This window comes from Pteropus medius, unplaced genomic scaffold (genome assembly GCF_902729225.1).
Source record: "Pteropus medius unplaced genomic scaffold, Ma_sr-lr_union100, whole genome shotgun sequence".
Taxonomy (NCBI): domain Eukaryota; kingdom Metazoa; phylum Chordata; class Mammalia; order Chiroptera; family Pteropodidae; genus Pteropus; species Pteropus medius.
Window position 1 is genome coordinate 105,638 of NW_024352004.1, and position 15,821 is coordinate 121,458.

The 15,821-nt window shown below is 53.6% G+C and overlaps 1 protein-coding gene across 14 annotated transcripts; it reads right to left on the reverse strand.

Moving 5' to 3' along the window:
• Window positions 1–360: 360 nt before the first annotated feature.
• Window positions 361–14,629, reverse strand: ETV4 (ETS variant transcription factor 4). Of its 14 annotated transcripts, XM_039846621.1 has the most exons (14): window positions 14,401–14,629; window positions 13,753–13,897; window positions 13,471–13,564; window positions 13,207–13,254; window positions 6,726–6,779; window positions 5,439–5,565; window positions 4,804–4,965; window positions 4,320–4,579; window positions 2,739–2,858; window positions 2,512–2,586; window positions 2,294–2,362; window positions 1,973–2,145; window positions 1,613–1,714; window positions 361–1,232 (listed from the first exon to the last, which is right to left on the reverse strand). In XM_039846621.1, the coding sequence occupies exons 2-14, from the start codon at window positions 13,810–13,812 to the stop codon at window positions 1,008–1,010; spliced, it is 1,569 nt and encodes a 522-aa protein (XP_039702555.1). In that variant the 5' UTR covers window positions 13,813–13,897; window positions 14,401–14,629; the 3' UTR covers window positions 361–1,007. The 14 variants fall into 14 exon arrangements, with proteins under 14 accessions (XP_039702555.1, XP_039702549.1, XP_039702543.1 ...); XM_039846615.1 differs by lacking the exon at window positions 2,739–2,858 and having other exon boundaries at window positions 5,439–5,562; XM_039846609.1 differs by lacking the exon at window positions 2,739–2,858 and having other exon boundaries at window positions 5,439–5,562; window positions 13,778–13,863; window positions 14,401–14,628.
• Window positions 14,630–15,821: the final 1,192 nt, after the last annotated feature.

The window sequence follows — 15,821 nt, forward strand, 5'->3', positions numbered from 1 at the left end:
CAAACCCTGCCCCCAGGAGGCCTCAAAGCTCAGTAGCCCTACCTGCCCCACCCCCACCCCACACAGGGAGATAGCTGCAGGAACTATGCCGCAGGTGGCCAAGGGGTCACGGGGCAGATTACAAAGTACCCTGTGTCCATTTTTTCGGGATCCTTAGACAATAATCCTGGAAGGAGGAAACAGCAGTATCACTGGGCTCATTTTTCAGAGGAAAAAGTCAGAGGTGAACCATCTTTTCCAAACCCATATGGGAAATTAAGTGTCAGGGTCAGGCCCCAAACTCTGATCATCTGCTCCAAGGCTGAGCTCTTTCCAATCCCAAGTCCTTCTCTCACGGTAGCAAAGAGGACACAGGAAAACTAACAGGAGAAGCAGGGGCCTTTATTAGGGTCCGGCAGACGAGGTGGAGGTGGAGGTGGAGGTGGTATCCCAGGCCTAGGCCTAGGCAAAGGCAGAGCAGAGGGCCCTGGGAGCCGGAGCCCAGCCCTCCCTCCTCTACTAGCAACCCCTCCCCCACCCCAGATTCCTTCCTCCGACCTCCCCTGGCCCTGGGAACACAGAGCACCGAGAACTGACAAGCAGGACCCTCAGGGTCACAACTTGGAGGTGGAGTACAGGAACTAGGCTTCTGTCTCCCCACAGTGGGAGATCTGGGGAGCTCAATGCATCCCTCTCCACCAGGATGAAGTGGGGATGCTCCTCTGGCCCCAGAACAGAACAAACTTGTTCTCTGTGATGGGGGAGAGGGAGTAGGGCACGGGCCTCTGAGCAGGACCTGGGAAGAGGCCGGAGGTGAAGCCCCCAAGAGTTTCACTTGCGGTATCTCCACTTTTCCTTCCCATCATGTCTGGTGAGCAGCTCAGAGTCTGGACCAGGGCAACCGATGGGCCAGTGGGGATGTTCCAGACATCTGTGGGTTTCAGAGTGAGGGTTTCCCCAACACCAAATTCATCTATATGTACACAGGGCATCACCCTGGTGGCGAAGGAGCAGCTGCTAGGGGTGGGCTAGTAGGAATAGCCACCCTTGGGGCCAAAGGGCTGGGCAGGGCCAGTCAGCTCTGGGAGGTAGGCAGGGCTCTCATCCAAGTGGGACAAAGGGACTGTGTCCTCCTCACTGACTGGCCGGTCAAACTCGGCCTTGAGAGCTGGACGCTGATTGTCCGGGAAGGCCAGAGAGAAGAGGGCCTCAGGTTCGCACACAAACTTGTACACGTAACGCTCGCCAGCCACCTGTGGGGAGAGAAGGGCTGGGTCGGCCTAGTTCTCCCTCCAGGTCAGAGTAGAGGTGGGGAACACAGCCCTTCTCTGGGTCCAGGTAGATGTGTGGGTACATTTCTCTCCCATCTTGGTTCCTCTAAGCAGCCGACACTCTTCACAGTTCTCTTTCACCTCTAATCTCAATCTCTCCGTGCTTTGGGCTTGTCAGTTACTGTTTAGCACTTTTTTGAGAGAGAGGAATGTTGGGATTATCCACAATTTCTTGTCCTTTCTGACTGGTTCATCATCTGCTCCTATAGACTCTCTGCGAAGGCTCTCCTGCCCCCTGCCCCCATTACCTTCCCACAGCCACTGCCCCCGACCCTCTTGTTCCTGGACCTTTAAACCCAGACCTTCTGCATGATGCCTTTCTCATAATAGTATCGGAGTGAGCGGCTCAGTTTGTCATAATTCATGGCCGGCCGGTTCTTCTGGATGCCCCAGAGCCTGGCGACCTGGGGGGAAAGGTGACAGTTTGGGGTTGGCAATGCTAGCTCAGCAGAGGAAAAATGGGGGGCAAGTTAGAAATAGCACTTGAGAGTCTTAGTGTAAAATGCTAAGCTGGTCCTGCAACTAAGACCCAGATTTGACAAGAATGCAGGTTAGGTAACGCAGCAGCCATGGTGAGAGCACATCCCACCGGTTCCCACCTTCTCTCATCTCCAGCCCCCAGAGCTACCGGGAGGAGAGGTGGGAACATCTGAGAGGCCCACCTCCTCAGGCTCAATTAGTTTGAACTCCATTCCCCGGCCAGTCCAGGCAATGAAGTGGGCATTTGTTGGGTCATCCAGCAGGGCCACCAGAAACTGCCACAGCTGCAAGGCACCCCGGCGCTGGTAGGGCGGTCCCTCTCGGAATGCTCCAACCCCTTCCTGTTTGATGTCTCCTGGGGAACACAGGAAACAGGAGAAGGGTTTGTGCCTCTCCCAGGGGTCTCTCCAGGCCCTTTCTCATGAAATGTCATGTGATTCCTGAGAGGACACAGAGGGCATGGATAAGACCCTGACCCTATTATGAAAAGTAACTTCTCTGACCTTCAAATTTCTCAGGGACGACGCAGACATCATCTGGGAATGGCTGCACAGGTTTCTCATAGCCATAGCCTTGAGGAGGAAGTTGGGGGTCACTTATCTCTGGAGGTTCACTGGTGAGACCCAGAGAGTCCAGAGGGACTCCTGGCCAGGAGACCCTCCCCCACAGCAGGACTCCCTCTTCCACTTTGGAGGGTTTGACAGGGAGGAGGCTGCCTTACCAATGGTCCCATCACGTGGAGAGGGCCCGGGGAAACCCTCTGTGTGAAGGTACATTGACGCACAGCCAGGGACATCTGGGGTTTGGAAAAAGAAGGGTGATGTTATAGGTGGCTGGGGTGGGAGTGGGGGCGGCAGGCCTCCCATACACGTTTAAGAACTTCCTGCCGGCCTGCATTCTGGTTCAGTTTCAGCTGCCTGCCTACCACCAGTCCCAAGGGAAGTTCACCCAGAGGCGTGAGGCTGGAACCCTTCAGCTGAAGGGCTGGGCCAGAGGGCAGGGATGGCAGCAGCTGGGTCTGGGCAAAACTGTTCCACCAGGCCCAGGATTCCAGGGAGCAGCTGTTTCCTGTGAGTTTAGGGGGAGGAGGGACGGGCAGAGATGAACCTCCGGGGAAAGGGTACAGTGTCCATGTCTAAGACTCCCTTGGAATGGGCTAACCTCCGGTCGGCAGGTCAGGTTCCTTGCCCAGTTCCACGTGAGGGAGGGAGGGTAGGAGGGTGTGGGGAGAGACCGCGTGTATCTATATCTGGAGAAGAGGCAGTGGGCACTGGGCTGTTTTTTTAAGTCAGAGAGCAGAGCACATTCCACTCCATTCCATAGGAATGAAACCGCCCCACTCCACCTGGAGGTGGTTGTGTAAAGCCACCGGTTCAAGATCCAGTCCCTACCCTCCCTACCCCCTCCACTCCCACCTATGAATGAGATGGTGAAACCCGACACCTCAGAGGAGGCGGGAGGGTGGGCTCATTCATGCCTCCATTTTGTGAATGGAATTCCTGACTCCATTCAGAGGAAGCTGAAGGGGGAGGGGCAGGAGTTCAAGGGCATGTAACATGATCCCCTCCGGTCTATAGCCTTTGAAGGTCAGTGGCAAGAGCGTCTCCCTCTTCTTTCCTGCTTCTCACTGCCAGGCATGGCTCAAACTTCTGCCCTGGGTTTGAGGAGAGGCACACCCTTCTGGTTCTCACTCGGGCAGCCTCGGGGTTTGTGGTTCATCCCTCTGCCCCTAAAAGACTGGGCATCAGGGAAAGGGAAATTCAAAAGCTCTGGCCTGCTCTGAGCCTACTCTAATCGCTGAATTTATTTTTCTCATGTTTGGGGATGGGAGCAATGGAACAAGCCAAGGTTTTCTGGCCACCCCCCTCTGTGCTTGTGGCTTTGAACTACAGCTATTTATGAATATGTCTGAGTGCATCTTATTCCAGTTAACACCAGGTAGAACGAGAATTTACAGCAGTCCCTACTTCTAGTACCCAGCTCTGGCCATGATGGTGGATCATCCACCGACCTGGAGGCTTGAACAGGTTGTGGAAACCACATATTAACTCTGAAGTTCCAGTTGGGAACTATGAGCCTGGCTAGTTTCAAGTTCGTGTTTCTCTTCATTCAAATCCCTTTGCATTTTTAAGCTTCTGTGGGGACAGGGGACAAGGACACATCCTATTCATCTTTCTATCCTCCAACTCCACATACTCGTGCTCCTGGCACAGTATTTTGCTCTCAGTAGATAATTAAAATCCCAACACCTGCTAAATAGATAGAAATGCCTTAACTTTCCTATTAAGTGACATGCTACCTAAGGGCAAGGACCTACATCCCATTTACCTTTTATCTGAATGTAAGTTTTTGGATTGAAAAAGGACAATTCTTTTGTATCTATGAAAAAAGTGAACGGGTTGGACGTATGAATTGGTAAACGGATAGGATGGTCAAAATTTGTGGGAGGACATTCTGGGGTTGATCACATGCCACTCCACCAGTAAGCCCACCCAAAGTCCCCACCCCCACCCCAGGAGCATCTCTTACCTGAGTCATAGGCGAAGTCAGTCTGTTCCTGTTTGATCACCACCCCCGCCCCTGGGTACCTGTGCCCATTGACCCCACCCTGGCCCATGGCCAGCTGTTCATACAGGGGGTCAAGATATTCCTGCTTGAAGCTCTGCTGGGGGTAGGGTGGGCAGGGCTCCGACAGCTGGTGTTGGTAGGGGGTTGGGGGGGGTTCCCGGCCCCCTCCCTGAGAGGATGTGAAGGAGTGGCAAACATCCAAGGGCTGCTGGAAGATGGAGCTGGATGTGGTTGGATGGAGAAGGAAGAGGAGAGAATATTAGATTAAGCGCCCCTAGGGCCTGCCACTCCCAGAGCTTGCAGAGTGGGCTTCAGTGTGGGGTATGTCAATATTTCTTCCTCCCTCCCTCCCCCCACTCCAGGCCTCATAAGGCAGGTGGAGAATACTCCAGGATTGAGGAAAAACTGCTGAGACCTGGGCCTACAGGTTCTGGGGTCTCCTTACCTGTGCTCCCCGAGGTACCCATGGCCAGGGCGGGGCTGAGAGGTGCCGGCGGATCTCAGGAAACTCCGCTGTTCTGCCCGGGGAAAGGGCTGCAGGGGCGACTGTCCGGGGGCACCAGGGGTGGGGGACTTGATGGTGATTTGTCTAGGGGGGTCATAGGCACTGGAGTTGAGGGGGAGACGGGTGAGGGGGCAGAGAAGCCAGGCGAGCATCTTTGAACCCTTCATCCATCCCCAGGGAAGTGAGGGCACAGGGATTATGGAGAAGGAAGAAGAGAGGATGCTGGGAAAGGTATGGCATGAGCCGAACTCGGCTCCAAATGAACTCTTTCTCCTTTCATAAATGCTGAAACTGGGTGTAACCTTGAGAACACCTCTACCCAGTCTCGAGTCACTGGGTCGGGTAGGACAGTGGCTTCTTCGGTGGAAATGGACTTTGCCCCAGCCTTAATACACATCCGTTGAACCCCTGGCTGCATTTTTCATCCTGATTATGCAGGAAATCCTGAGCCGTACTATATCCCTTATAGGAGCTCAGAAATCCTTTCTGTTGTCTAACTTGTATCGCAACTCCTACCTCTGCTGCCTCCCTCCCTCCTGCAGCCTACCCTTCGCCAGGGCTGGGCTGGGGCTCACCTGGAATAAAGGCACTGCTCGCCATGGTGGTAGGGGAGTGGTGGCTTCCTGCTGCAGGACAGGGCCGGGTCTGTGCGGGGACTCTGGGGTTCCTTCTTGATCCTGGTGGTGGGGCTGTGGAAAGCTACTGTGGGGGTGAGGGGAGGCAGAGCAGGACCAGGGTGTCACAGAAGAGGCAGTAAGAGCTTCTGACCCCTTCTGCTCTCTGAGGACTCTTCCCCTCTCTGAGTCTCAGTTTTCAGAGATCTGTAGTCAGACACTGTCCAGAACAGTTTAGTTCTTTACGTTGTGTCTAGTTTTATCCATCAGGCTAATGTCCAATATTAACCAAGGAAACGGTCTAAAGTTCAACATTTAATGCAACCCTAAACCCCTCAAAACACCTTTTGAGTGTGGTTTTCCTGAGTGTGCTGGAAAATTCCAGGGGAGAGAAATGTTTTCTTATTTGAGGCTGTAAAAAAATCTTTTTTCTGGTTAAGGTTGGATATTAGCCTGCTTGCATGTCAGCTAACATTATACACATGCTCCTAATTATCTGTGAAGAACCTCGGCCTTTCCTGTGGCCCCTGCTGGGTATGAAAACTCCAGCCACAAGTCTGAGCAGCAAAGAGTTGGTTCCAAGTTGGTGAGTGTGAGATTCTGTCTTACTGTAGCAGAGTCAAAGGCCTGCAATCCGCTGTTCTGTTATCTGCTGTTTTCAATTATTTGTGCCCTCTTTCATTTAATTGGTGAAGACAGCTGAGAGCAAAGTATTTGACATTAAAGCAGGGTTTCTCAACCTTGGCTATTGACATTTGGGCCAGATTTTTTGTTGTGGGCACTGTAGGGTGTTTAGCAGCATCCTGGCCACTACCAACTAGATGTTAGTAGCATCTACCTTCAATTGTGGCAACCAAAAATGTCTACAGACATTGTCACAAGTCTCCTGGCGGTCAAAATAGCCCCCAAGTTGCATAAAAGTAACTTAGAATGGTAGAACTGGACCCTACTGAACCTGCTGAACTGATCAAGCCCCTCATTTCAGAAATAAGGAAATGGAGGATCAGAGGGATGGAGTGTCTGTTTCAAAGTCACACAGCTAGGATGGAGCAAGCCCTGATTTGAACCAAGGTCTGCATCTCCCAGTTACTGTTTTGGTCTTTGAGTTCAAACCCAAGAGTGAGAACCCTGTTCTTTACCCTTTTCTTTAGGAGAGAACAAGTTAATCTTTTGTGATTCTCTATCTCTGTGACTCATTTCCTGCCCTCCCTCACTCCCCATTCCCTCTACCCAGGACCCTCTACTCACAGTTTTCTGAATGGAAATCAGGAACAAACTGCTCATCACTATCTGGTACCTGAGCTGTAGAGAGAGGTCAGAGGTGAGTCTGGGGTGGGGGCCCGGGATGGCAGCCCCTGGGAGACACCATTATTGCAGCCCTGCAGACTAGCACCCGCCAGAAAGAGAAAACAACCTTCCTAGGACTGAAGACAACTCCACCCCAGGTCCTAGTGCCCTCCATCTCTGGGCTCCATTAAGACCCTGGGGGGAAGGCTGCAAGCTCCCAGAACCTGTCTGAGCAGATTCCAGAGTCTTTTCCTAGAAGCTTTGTCTTTATTCCCTCCATTTTTCTGAAGTGAACACAGCCTTGCCCTTTAGTGTTTACAAAGCTCTCTCAAAGCTCACAGCAGAGTCACCTCTGGGATGGGCAGGCCTTAGGAGGAGTGAGATCCTGTGGATTTAGAATCACAGGGGGAGATGCTGGATCTGGGCTGAGCCCAGGAATCTGCATTTTATACAGCCTCCCAGGTGGAATCTAGAGCCTGGGAAAGGAGATGGAATGGAGGAAAGAGGGTGGTTCAATAGGGGTGCAAAGAGGATGACAGCGGGAGAGGAGGAGGCTGGGGACGCTGGCCGGTCAGATGCCTCATCCCTTTGATGTGCAGCTAGGAAAGAGGGGGACTTCTTAAGCATAGAGGTCTGAGGACCTCTACTCCCAAGGTACCAGCGTGGGTGGAGCTGAGTGTGGGGATTAGGCAGCAAAACTAAAATAGAATAGCCGCTCATCTGTGGCCTCCAACCTGGATATCCGGGCTTTGATTTCTAGTTGTCCTGGTCTCACCAACTCCTTCAGGTGGGTATATATAGCTGAGTACCTTCCCTGAGCCCAGAGACTTTGTCTACTTTTGCTCCTCAGAATGAAAAGGTCACAGCAGGAAGAGGAAGGGTAGACACCAAGGAGACTGTTCTCAGAGTGGGCAATGGGGAAGCTGATGGATAAAATGACGAGAGCTGGGAATGGCTGGTAGAGGTGAGAGACCCAAGGAGATGGCTGGAGAACACACTCACTTGTCCTAGCCTGTACAAGTACACATCCCACCCTCCACTGCTTCGCTCCTGAGCAAAGGCTCCACAGTTTTCTCCTTGGATTTCAGGCACAGCCTTGGGTCAGAACTCCCTACTTCCATTCTCACCTCCTGTAGTCAGTTGTTCTCCACATAGCTGTCAGGGTGATCTTTTCACAACAGAAGTCGAATCACTTCTCTCCCTGGCTTAAAGCACAAACCCCAAACTCTTCCCCTTGGCCTCTCATGCTGGGCTTACCTCTCTGACCTGCCTCTCCTTGCCCTTTACTCTCTAGAGCTCCCCGGTCTCCTTTTGAGTCCTCAAGCTCATCAGCTTGATCCCTCTCTCCAGACCTTTGCCTGCCTGTTTTTTTTTCTGGCTGTTGAAGTCTTAGCTCACTTCATCACCTCCTCAGAGGCCGTTTCTGACCAACTAACCAAAGTGATCCCTCCCAACCTTCTCTCGCATCCCCTGTTTTATTTTTTTCTCCAGCACTTATGGCTACCTGAACTTATTAATTTATGTTGACATGTTTATTGTTCATCTTCCCTACCAGAAAGTTAAGCTTGCTGAGGGCAGGGGCTTTATCTGTCTTGTTCTTCTGATTCCACAGCATCCCTCTCCCCACCGCCAGGGTCTGGCTCAGAATAAACACTCAGTGTATTATTTGTTGACTCTTTGAATAAACAGACAAAGACCCCTGTCCTCAGGCTAGTGGGAGCCAGAAACTGAAGGATCCTAACCAGCCAGCCCTTCCTTCACCCCGAGGGCTCTCCCACTCCACCACCAGGTAACAGAGGCAGGTCCTGTGGGGAAAGCCCATCTCACAAGGGCATACTTTGGCTGTGGTAGGAAGAATCTTCATCAACCTGCTTTAAATATTAGAGGTACCAAGTGTTCTAAAATACATGTTTATAGATAGTTTGACTTCTTAACAGAGGGATTGGGCAGAGGGGGTTCAAGAATCAGAAGCCACCAGCAGCTAAAGAAGAACTTATGAAACATCAGCATAAAACAATTCGAAAGTGATCAAATAAGTCAGTAGGACATGAAATTCCTTGGGAAACACAAACGAAAACACATGGGAAGCATAACTAGGGCACAAAGGCAATCATTCCCGACTGGCCTGAGCCAAGAACCTGGGGGCTTTGTTAGAAACACGGATTCCCAGACTCCCACCCCCAAACTCATTCTATAGGCCTGGGTGGGGCCCAGGCATCTGTATTTTTAGCAAGCGCCCCTGGTGGCCCTTAAGAACAGGTAGTTTTGGGAAACACTAGATAAAGGGAGGGATGGAAAAACCTGCTCACTGCCCAAGGGTCAAAGGTCAGAGCTCACCCGTGCAGTGTCCTCTGGACCAGGTGGTGGGATGGGGTGATGGGAGCAGGGCGAACATTTCTCTCCCTGCTACCTAGGCAAGGAGGGTCCCGAGGGCGGGGGTGCAGACCATGTGGGAGGCTGACGCACTGTGGGCCCCCTCTGAGGCTTCATTAACTGCCGCTTTCCACTGAGATAATGGGCTGGGGGCATCTCCTGCTGGCTGGCCAAGAGGCTGCCTCACATGAGCCAGGAGAGCCTAGGTCATCCTACCTTCCTCCCACCCCTCAGGCCTGGGAAGGTTTGGAGTGACCCCCCCACCCCAAAGAAACTTGTGAAGAGGCCACCCCTAGCACACAGACCACACCCGGAAGAGGTGGTGCCACCTTCTTCTTGAGCCAGAAGAAACCGGGCTGAGGCAAAAATGAGTTATTGGCGTGAGCACCGGTCCCCTGCTTGGCCCTCCCCCAGAACACTGGTTTCTCCCAAAGGGGCAGGACAGGGCCTCAGTTGCTCAGAGAATGTTAACAAAGAAGTAGGAAGAGCACGCTGCGTCTCGTGTTCCTGGAGAGCAGGAGAATTTCTAATGACCATGTTTGGTTTTGAGTGTATACCACTCTATTTATTTGTTGACTTGGCTGAGTTTTGGCTGCAAAGCCAGTGTACCAGGGTCTTCCCCCAACTCCATCTGGGCACTAAGGTCGAGTTTATCTGCCTGGGGACATGGCGGGTGATTAAGGAGGGATGGGAAAACTGCCAAGCCAGCATAATGCCCAAAGAGAGAATTTTAGGGAACTGTTCCTCTAACAGGAGGAGGGGCTGGGGGGGCCTCCCAAACTGGGCTCCAGGAGAATTGGGAGGTTAAACCAGCCAAGCAGCTAGGCCTACACCAGGTTAGCCACCCACCTATACCATAAAGGCCCCAACACCTGCTCCCCTACCTAGGGTCCAATCGCAGGGTGAAAGGGCCTCCTAAGGAGTCCCAGTGGAGAGATGGGGAGGCCGAGCTTCTGCTCCATTGTGTCACCACTGGCCTCTGCTCTCACTCCTACCCTGCCCCCACTCTGGCAGCCTTTGTACTGGAGGGGACATTTGTCCCCAAGACCCTCCTGGAAGGGGAGGAGACAGAAAGATGTAGAAGGAGGCACTGTAGCTAAGAAGGACTGGGGGAGGGGATTAACCCCATCTCTCCCCACAGACATGCTGAGGCACCAGCATGCATACACACAGATTCACACACACCCTAATTCCTTTCACTTCACGGCAGCACACGAGTGAAACACATCCTCCATGCACACGCTTCACACATGGGGTCTCCTTTTGGACTTACAAAGATGATGGGGGAAACCAAAAGGCAAGGGGACTGGAAACCTCAGAGGAGCAATGATTCTTATGGAAAGGGGAGCATTAGACCCACCCTTTCGAGAATCTCATAAAAGCTATGGATCATTCTCTTCCTACAAAATTCATATTCTTTTGTATGTGGTGCACCCCAACAATTTTACACACAATGTCAGGGGCTCAAGGACCCCAGCAACCTATCTGCAGAGCTTCTGAGACTCCAAGACTCTAGCCTCACACAAAGGACAGGCATGATCCAGAGTCTATGTCCCTTATTACCAAATAGACTAGTCATTGTCCCTGAAGGTTCCCAGCAAGCTGGGAAAGGAAACCTGGACCAGAAGCCGCACATCTTCCACCACAAGCAGGCACAGCTTGGGTTTAGCCTGCCCGAGCCTAGATTTCCCTACAGCAGCCCGATCCTTTCTCCAGCAACTCAACAGATCCCAGGCACCCCAAAACCAGACATGCCCTCTTAGCCTCACTTCACCCCCCCACCCCACTCTGCCTAGAAAACCACCAACTCCTAAGATGTCTGAGCTACCTCTACAGAGCCCTCCTCACACTCACCCCCAATGCTGCCCGGACACCGGGCTCTGAACTCACAACCACATCAGCCGGATCCAACTTGGGCATCCCCTGAATTCTTCACAGTCCCACCCACACTACAAGGACCTGCTGCTTCTTTCCAAATTGAGGCTTTAGGAAGAAATCAAGCTGAGGGAGGGCGGTTGGTCTCTGGCGCCCATTCTGACTGACATGCAACCCACCACCGGCAAGTTTCCAAAGGAGCTAGCCCCTCCCTGCCACCCCAAAGCTCCCTCTGGGCTGCAGGGGTCACTGACCTTGTGGGAAGAGGCAGGAGAGGAGGCTGGGGTGGTGCTGGGATGGTGCAGGGGGACAGGGCCCCGGCAGCTGCATCTGTCTCCGCAGAGAGAGTGAGAAGGAGCGAGCGGCCTCAGCATCCCCCCCTCAGGCCTGGCCATCCATCGCCAGCTGGGAACCTGAGCTGCTCCCTCAGAAGGAAGGAGAGGGAACCAAGGAGATCCCGGTGCCCCCCCCCTCCTCAGCCTTTCGATCCCCACCCCCACCTCCCCACCCACTGGATTTAAATGTACAGAGACTCCTGGGGCAGCAGCATGAAACACACTCACTTGCTGTCACACTGACACATGCAGATAGACACCCATACAGTCTCTAGACCCCCACCGCCAAGGGGTGGGGCTTCCAAGGTTGAGAGGAGATTAGAACATTTTCCTCCTCTTTCCGTTCCAAACCCGGGCACGAATGGACCATCTGCTGCCAAAATGCCAACCTCTGAGCCTACCCCTAGATCACAACCCTGGGAGCTGCCCCTGTGGTGAGCACAGGGTCCCTCAGCTGACAGACCAGGACCCCGGGGAGCCAGACATAAATCAGGCATTGGGAAAGGAAGTCTTTGAGAGACCGTGGAAACTGACACCTCTGCGTTCTTCAGCTTTAGCCCAGCTCCGGAACCTCGGGAGGATGGGCAGAATGGGCATAGCTCTGCCTGTAATTCGGAGCTGGGCACCCAGGGCTTGCAGAATCACAATACCCGCAGAAACCTCAGATCCTCTAACACTCATGCAGCCGGTCGGCCATGGATTCTACAAAATGTCTCAAGCACTTGCTCTATGCAAATAGCGTTCTGTTAACATATATATTTTGGGGATACCACAGTGGTCAAGACAGATCTTGTCTCACTCCAGGGGTCTTTCCCTTCCACTCCAAGCGTTTATAGAGGGTTCCAGAAGAGCTGGGTTAGAGTTTAAAAAAAATCACCAGGGATACCCAGATGGTGGGCTAGGAAGATTCTGAAGAAGAGAAGGTGTTCCTAGTGTTGTGGTTTCTTGGTTTTCAGAGTGTTAAAATAAAGGGACTCTGAGATGGGGGTGTTAACCCTTCCCTCCCAGAGACTGTCTGAACACCATTTGCCTCCTACCTGCAGCCCCACCAGCGACACCCTCAGGCTCCACCAAAACACACCAATGAATCCAACCAGAAGAACCCCAGAACACACTTCCCCACAGAGCCAAGGCCCAGCTACTGACCCAGCACCCCAGCCAGCTAGCAGCTAGAGCTTACCCCCGGCAAACAAGAGGGGGGATTTGCCTGAGGTAGAGGAATTCAGGAGAAAAGGAGGAGTGAAGATCAATTGCCATCAGAATCACAATCAAGGGTATTTAGGGGTGAGGAGGAGGAGCCCTAAGCCCTCTCTGCCAAAAGGCAGCAAAAAAGAATTATTTAAACTTTTGTTGTTCTTTTGGTTCAGACAGTAAATTGTTTGTCACTGGGAGTTGGGAAGAAGAGAAACCAAGGAGATGAAAATCAATGTTCTGGCAACTCCTGAAGACAGGTAACAAATTAATTGCTCCTTCACATCCTCTAGTTCCTCACTCTCCCTCCCCAACACCCCAACACACACCTCGGCCAGGTGGCTGCTGCCAAACAAACTTTGCAAATGAAAATTTCAACCAGGAAAATGGGCTTGGGGCCAAGTTCCATTCAAATAAGCAAATACCCCACACAATGGTCTGATTCATCCACAGGCCTAGTTACACAAGCCTGGCTCGGGGAAGAGAAAATAAATATCAATATAAGTGTCCACACTAGGCTCTGGGGAGAGCAGAGAGGCAGGGGACTTGGGGAGGAAGCCTTGGAGAGCTTCTTGAAGCCAGGGAGAGAGGAAGTGGGCTAGGTTGGAATACCAGGGGTAGAGAACGTCCCCTACCCCAGTAATGGAAAAGGTCGGGAAACTACTCACCTTCAGCGAGCCACGTCTCCTGGAAATGACTTAGATCCTGGAAGAGATCTGAGGGGTGAATAAAGGAATTGGAGGCTGAGGTGGAGGTGGTGGTGAGAGGGAGCCCCAGCGAGCCCAGTGACCCACCTTGCGGGGGGGAGGGGCTGAAAATGATCAGAGCCCCCAGGAAGGAGAGTCTTTTTGGGAAAAGGGCAGGGGTTCCAGGGTCGGCGTTCGGGGCGTGTGTGGTTGGGAGGGTCGCGGTTTGTCTCTCCGGCTCTTTACCTTCGGAGTCGGGGGTCGGCAGGGAGCCGGGGTCCATGAGCTTCCCCTGCGGGACAATCAGCGCTTCGCGCAAGCTCCCATTTCCGGGCGATTTCTGCGGGGAAATGGGAAGAATGCTCGTAGTTACCCCGAAGCCGGCTGGTCTGGGGGATGGGACTGGGGTCCCGGGGTGACTCGGGCCGGCAAATTCTGAACCCCACTGGAGCCTCGGGGAAGGGGTTGTGTGGCGGGTAGGGGCGGGGTGCAGGCGGGGGCGGGCGTTGAGGCCAGCGCGGCGCTCACGCTGCAGAAGGTGTAGGGCACTTGCTGGTCCAAGTATCCGCCTTTCATCCTCCGCTCCATCCGGCCGCTCCCTCCGGCCGCACCGCCCGGGCCTCGCGCGGGGGCAGAGACCTAGGAGGGCGGGGGTCTGCGTTCGCACACCGTCCTAGGAAGGCAGCGGGGTTGGGGGTGGGTAAGGGCAGCAGGGAGGAGACCGTCCCCAGGCTTTGGGTCCAATGGCAAAACTTCTCCGACTCACTCAGGCGATGGTGGGGGGTGGGTTTCCGCCTGCCGAGTTGAGCTCCGCCACCACTCCCCTCCCGCCAAAGGAGGTCCCACCTGCTCCTGGGAGCCTGGCTTGCCGTTTCGGGTGCTTTCTGCTGCCTTGCTCTACCCAGGCTCGGTTACATAAGACGTGTGTGTGTGTGTGTGTGGTGGTGGTGTGTGGCAGGCATGAGGGCAGGGCAAGGCAAGGCGCGAGTGTGATCGGGCGAGGCGCGCACCATTCGCACGCCCACGACTCCAGCGCCCCCTCCAACCCTGAATTCCAGCGCCTCCCACCCCTCGCCCTGGAATCTGCGTTAGCGGCGGTGAGAAAGTGTGGGGCGTATTGGAGGCGAGGCAGGGAATCACGGACATTCTCCCTCCCTCCCCCTCCCGCAGCCTCACCTGAGGCCGGGGCTTCAGTGCTCGAGCCGCGAGGTGTCCCGAGCATGCCCCGGGGCCACAGTAAGGGCCACGGGGCTAGGCCGGAGCGAGGCGGCCCCGGCCCCGGGTCCCCAGCGCACCAGCTTGTTTTCCTGGCGCCGCCGACAGTTGTGAGCCCGGGGGAGCCTCTGATTGGTGCATTTCCTTCCCCTCGGCCTCCGCTCTCTCTCCCCCCACCACTCCTCCACCCGGTTCCCTTTGTTTCATTGACTTTTGTGAATGAAACCCCGGGGCCGGGCACGCCTGCCAATCCGGAGACTCGCTTGGCCAAGCCAGGGGGCGGAGTTTCCCAGCCACGCGGGCCAATCAGAACGCAGGGGTTGGCTCCCGGCTTCATTCACTGCTTGGGCTCCCATTCATAAAAAAATAAACTCGCGGCCGGAGTTCATTCAGAAAGCGCTGAGAGAAAAGGAGGGAACCCGAGGACCCGATGGCTTCTCCGCGAGCCTCAGCAGTAGCCCCGGGTCTGAGGCTTGGCGAGCCCCTCTTGCTGGAGTCTGCACGCGTCCTTGTGCATTTGCATGTATGTGGGAGTGTGAACATGTCTATGTGCTCACACTGGGAGGAGGCGAGCTGATTTGTGTGCCCAGTGGAACAATAATAACTAGCATTTATGAAGCGCTCCTCTTCCACGGGCTCATTTCATTCCCATAACCTGGGGAAGTGGCTTTATGGTTTCCATTTTACAGAGATTGAAAAGGAGCACTCAGAGAGGTGCAGTGACCTGGCTGAAGTCGCTCAGTCAGTGGCTGGGGTTTACAGCTCCCAATCCCCTATATTCTTCTGTATAGTCCTTTGAGGCCACAGTTAAATGAATTAAAGCTACGTGACAACTAATACACAACCTGGCACAGAATTCAGGCTTTTCCTCAAGGGTCTGAGCTCTGCAGAGCAGTTCTGTGACCTACTTTCCATTGATTGCAGCAGAAACCAGAGGCCCCAGCTTGGACCTCTGAAAGGACAGTTCCTCTCAGCCACCCTTCCTCTTATCCTGAGAGCAAACATAGGGTATTAAGGAGCAAAAGCTCCAACAGATCTGATGATCTGAGAGCAGTTCTACCCAAAAATCTGGTCATAGTCTCTGTCACTTCGTTTATTCACTTCATCCAATAAACATTTATTGGGCCAGACACAGTATTGTATCCCAGGTAGGGAGCAGTGACCAAGACAAGCACTTGATGAGAGTTGGCCTGCTTAGGCTGCAGCCATGGGGACACACAGGACACAAAATCCCCCAGGCCTTTTTTTTTCTGAGATGATTCTCTGAGTCTACAGTTTATGCACTTCTTCGAGGAGAGCCTGATTTTGCTTCCTGCCTGTTTGTGATAAAAAAGAGACTGGCTGCTTTCAAATTTATCTAATCTAACACCCCATTTTACAGA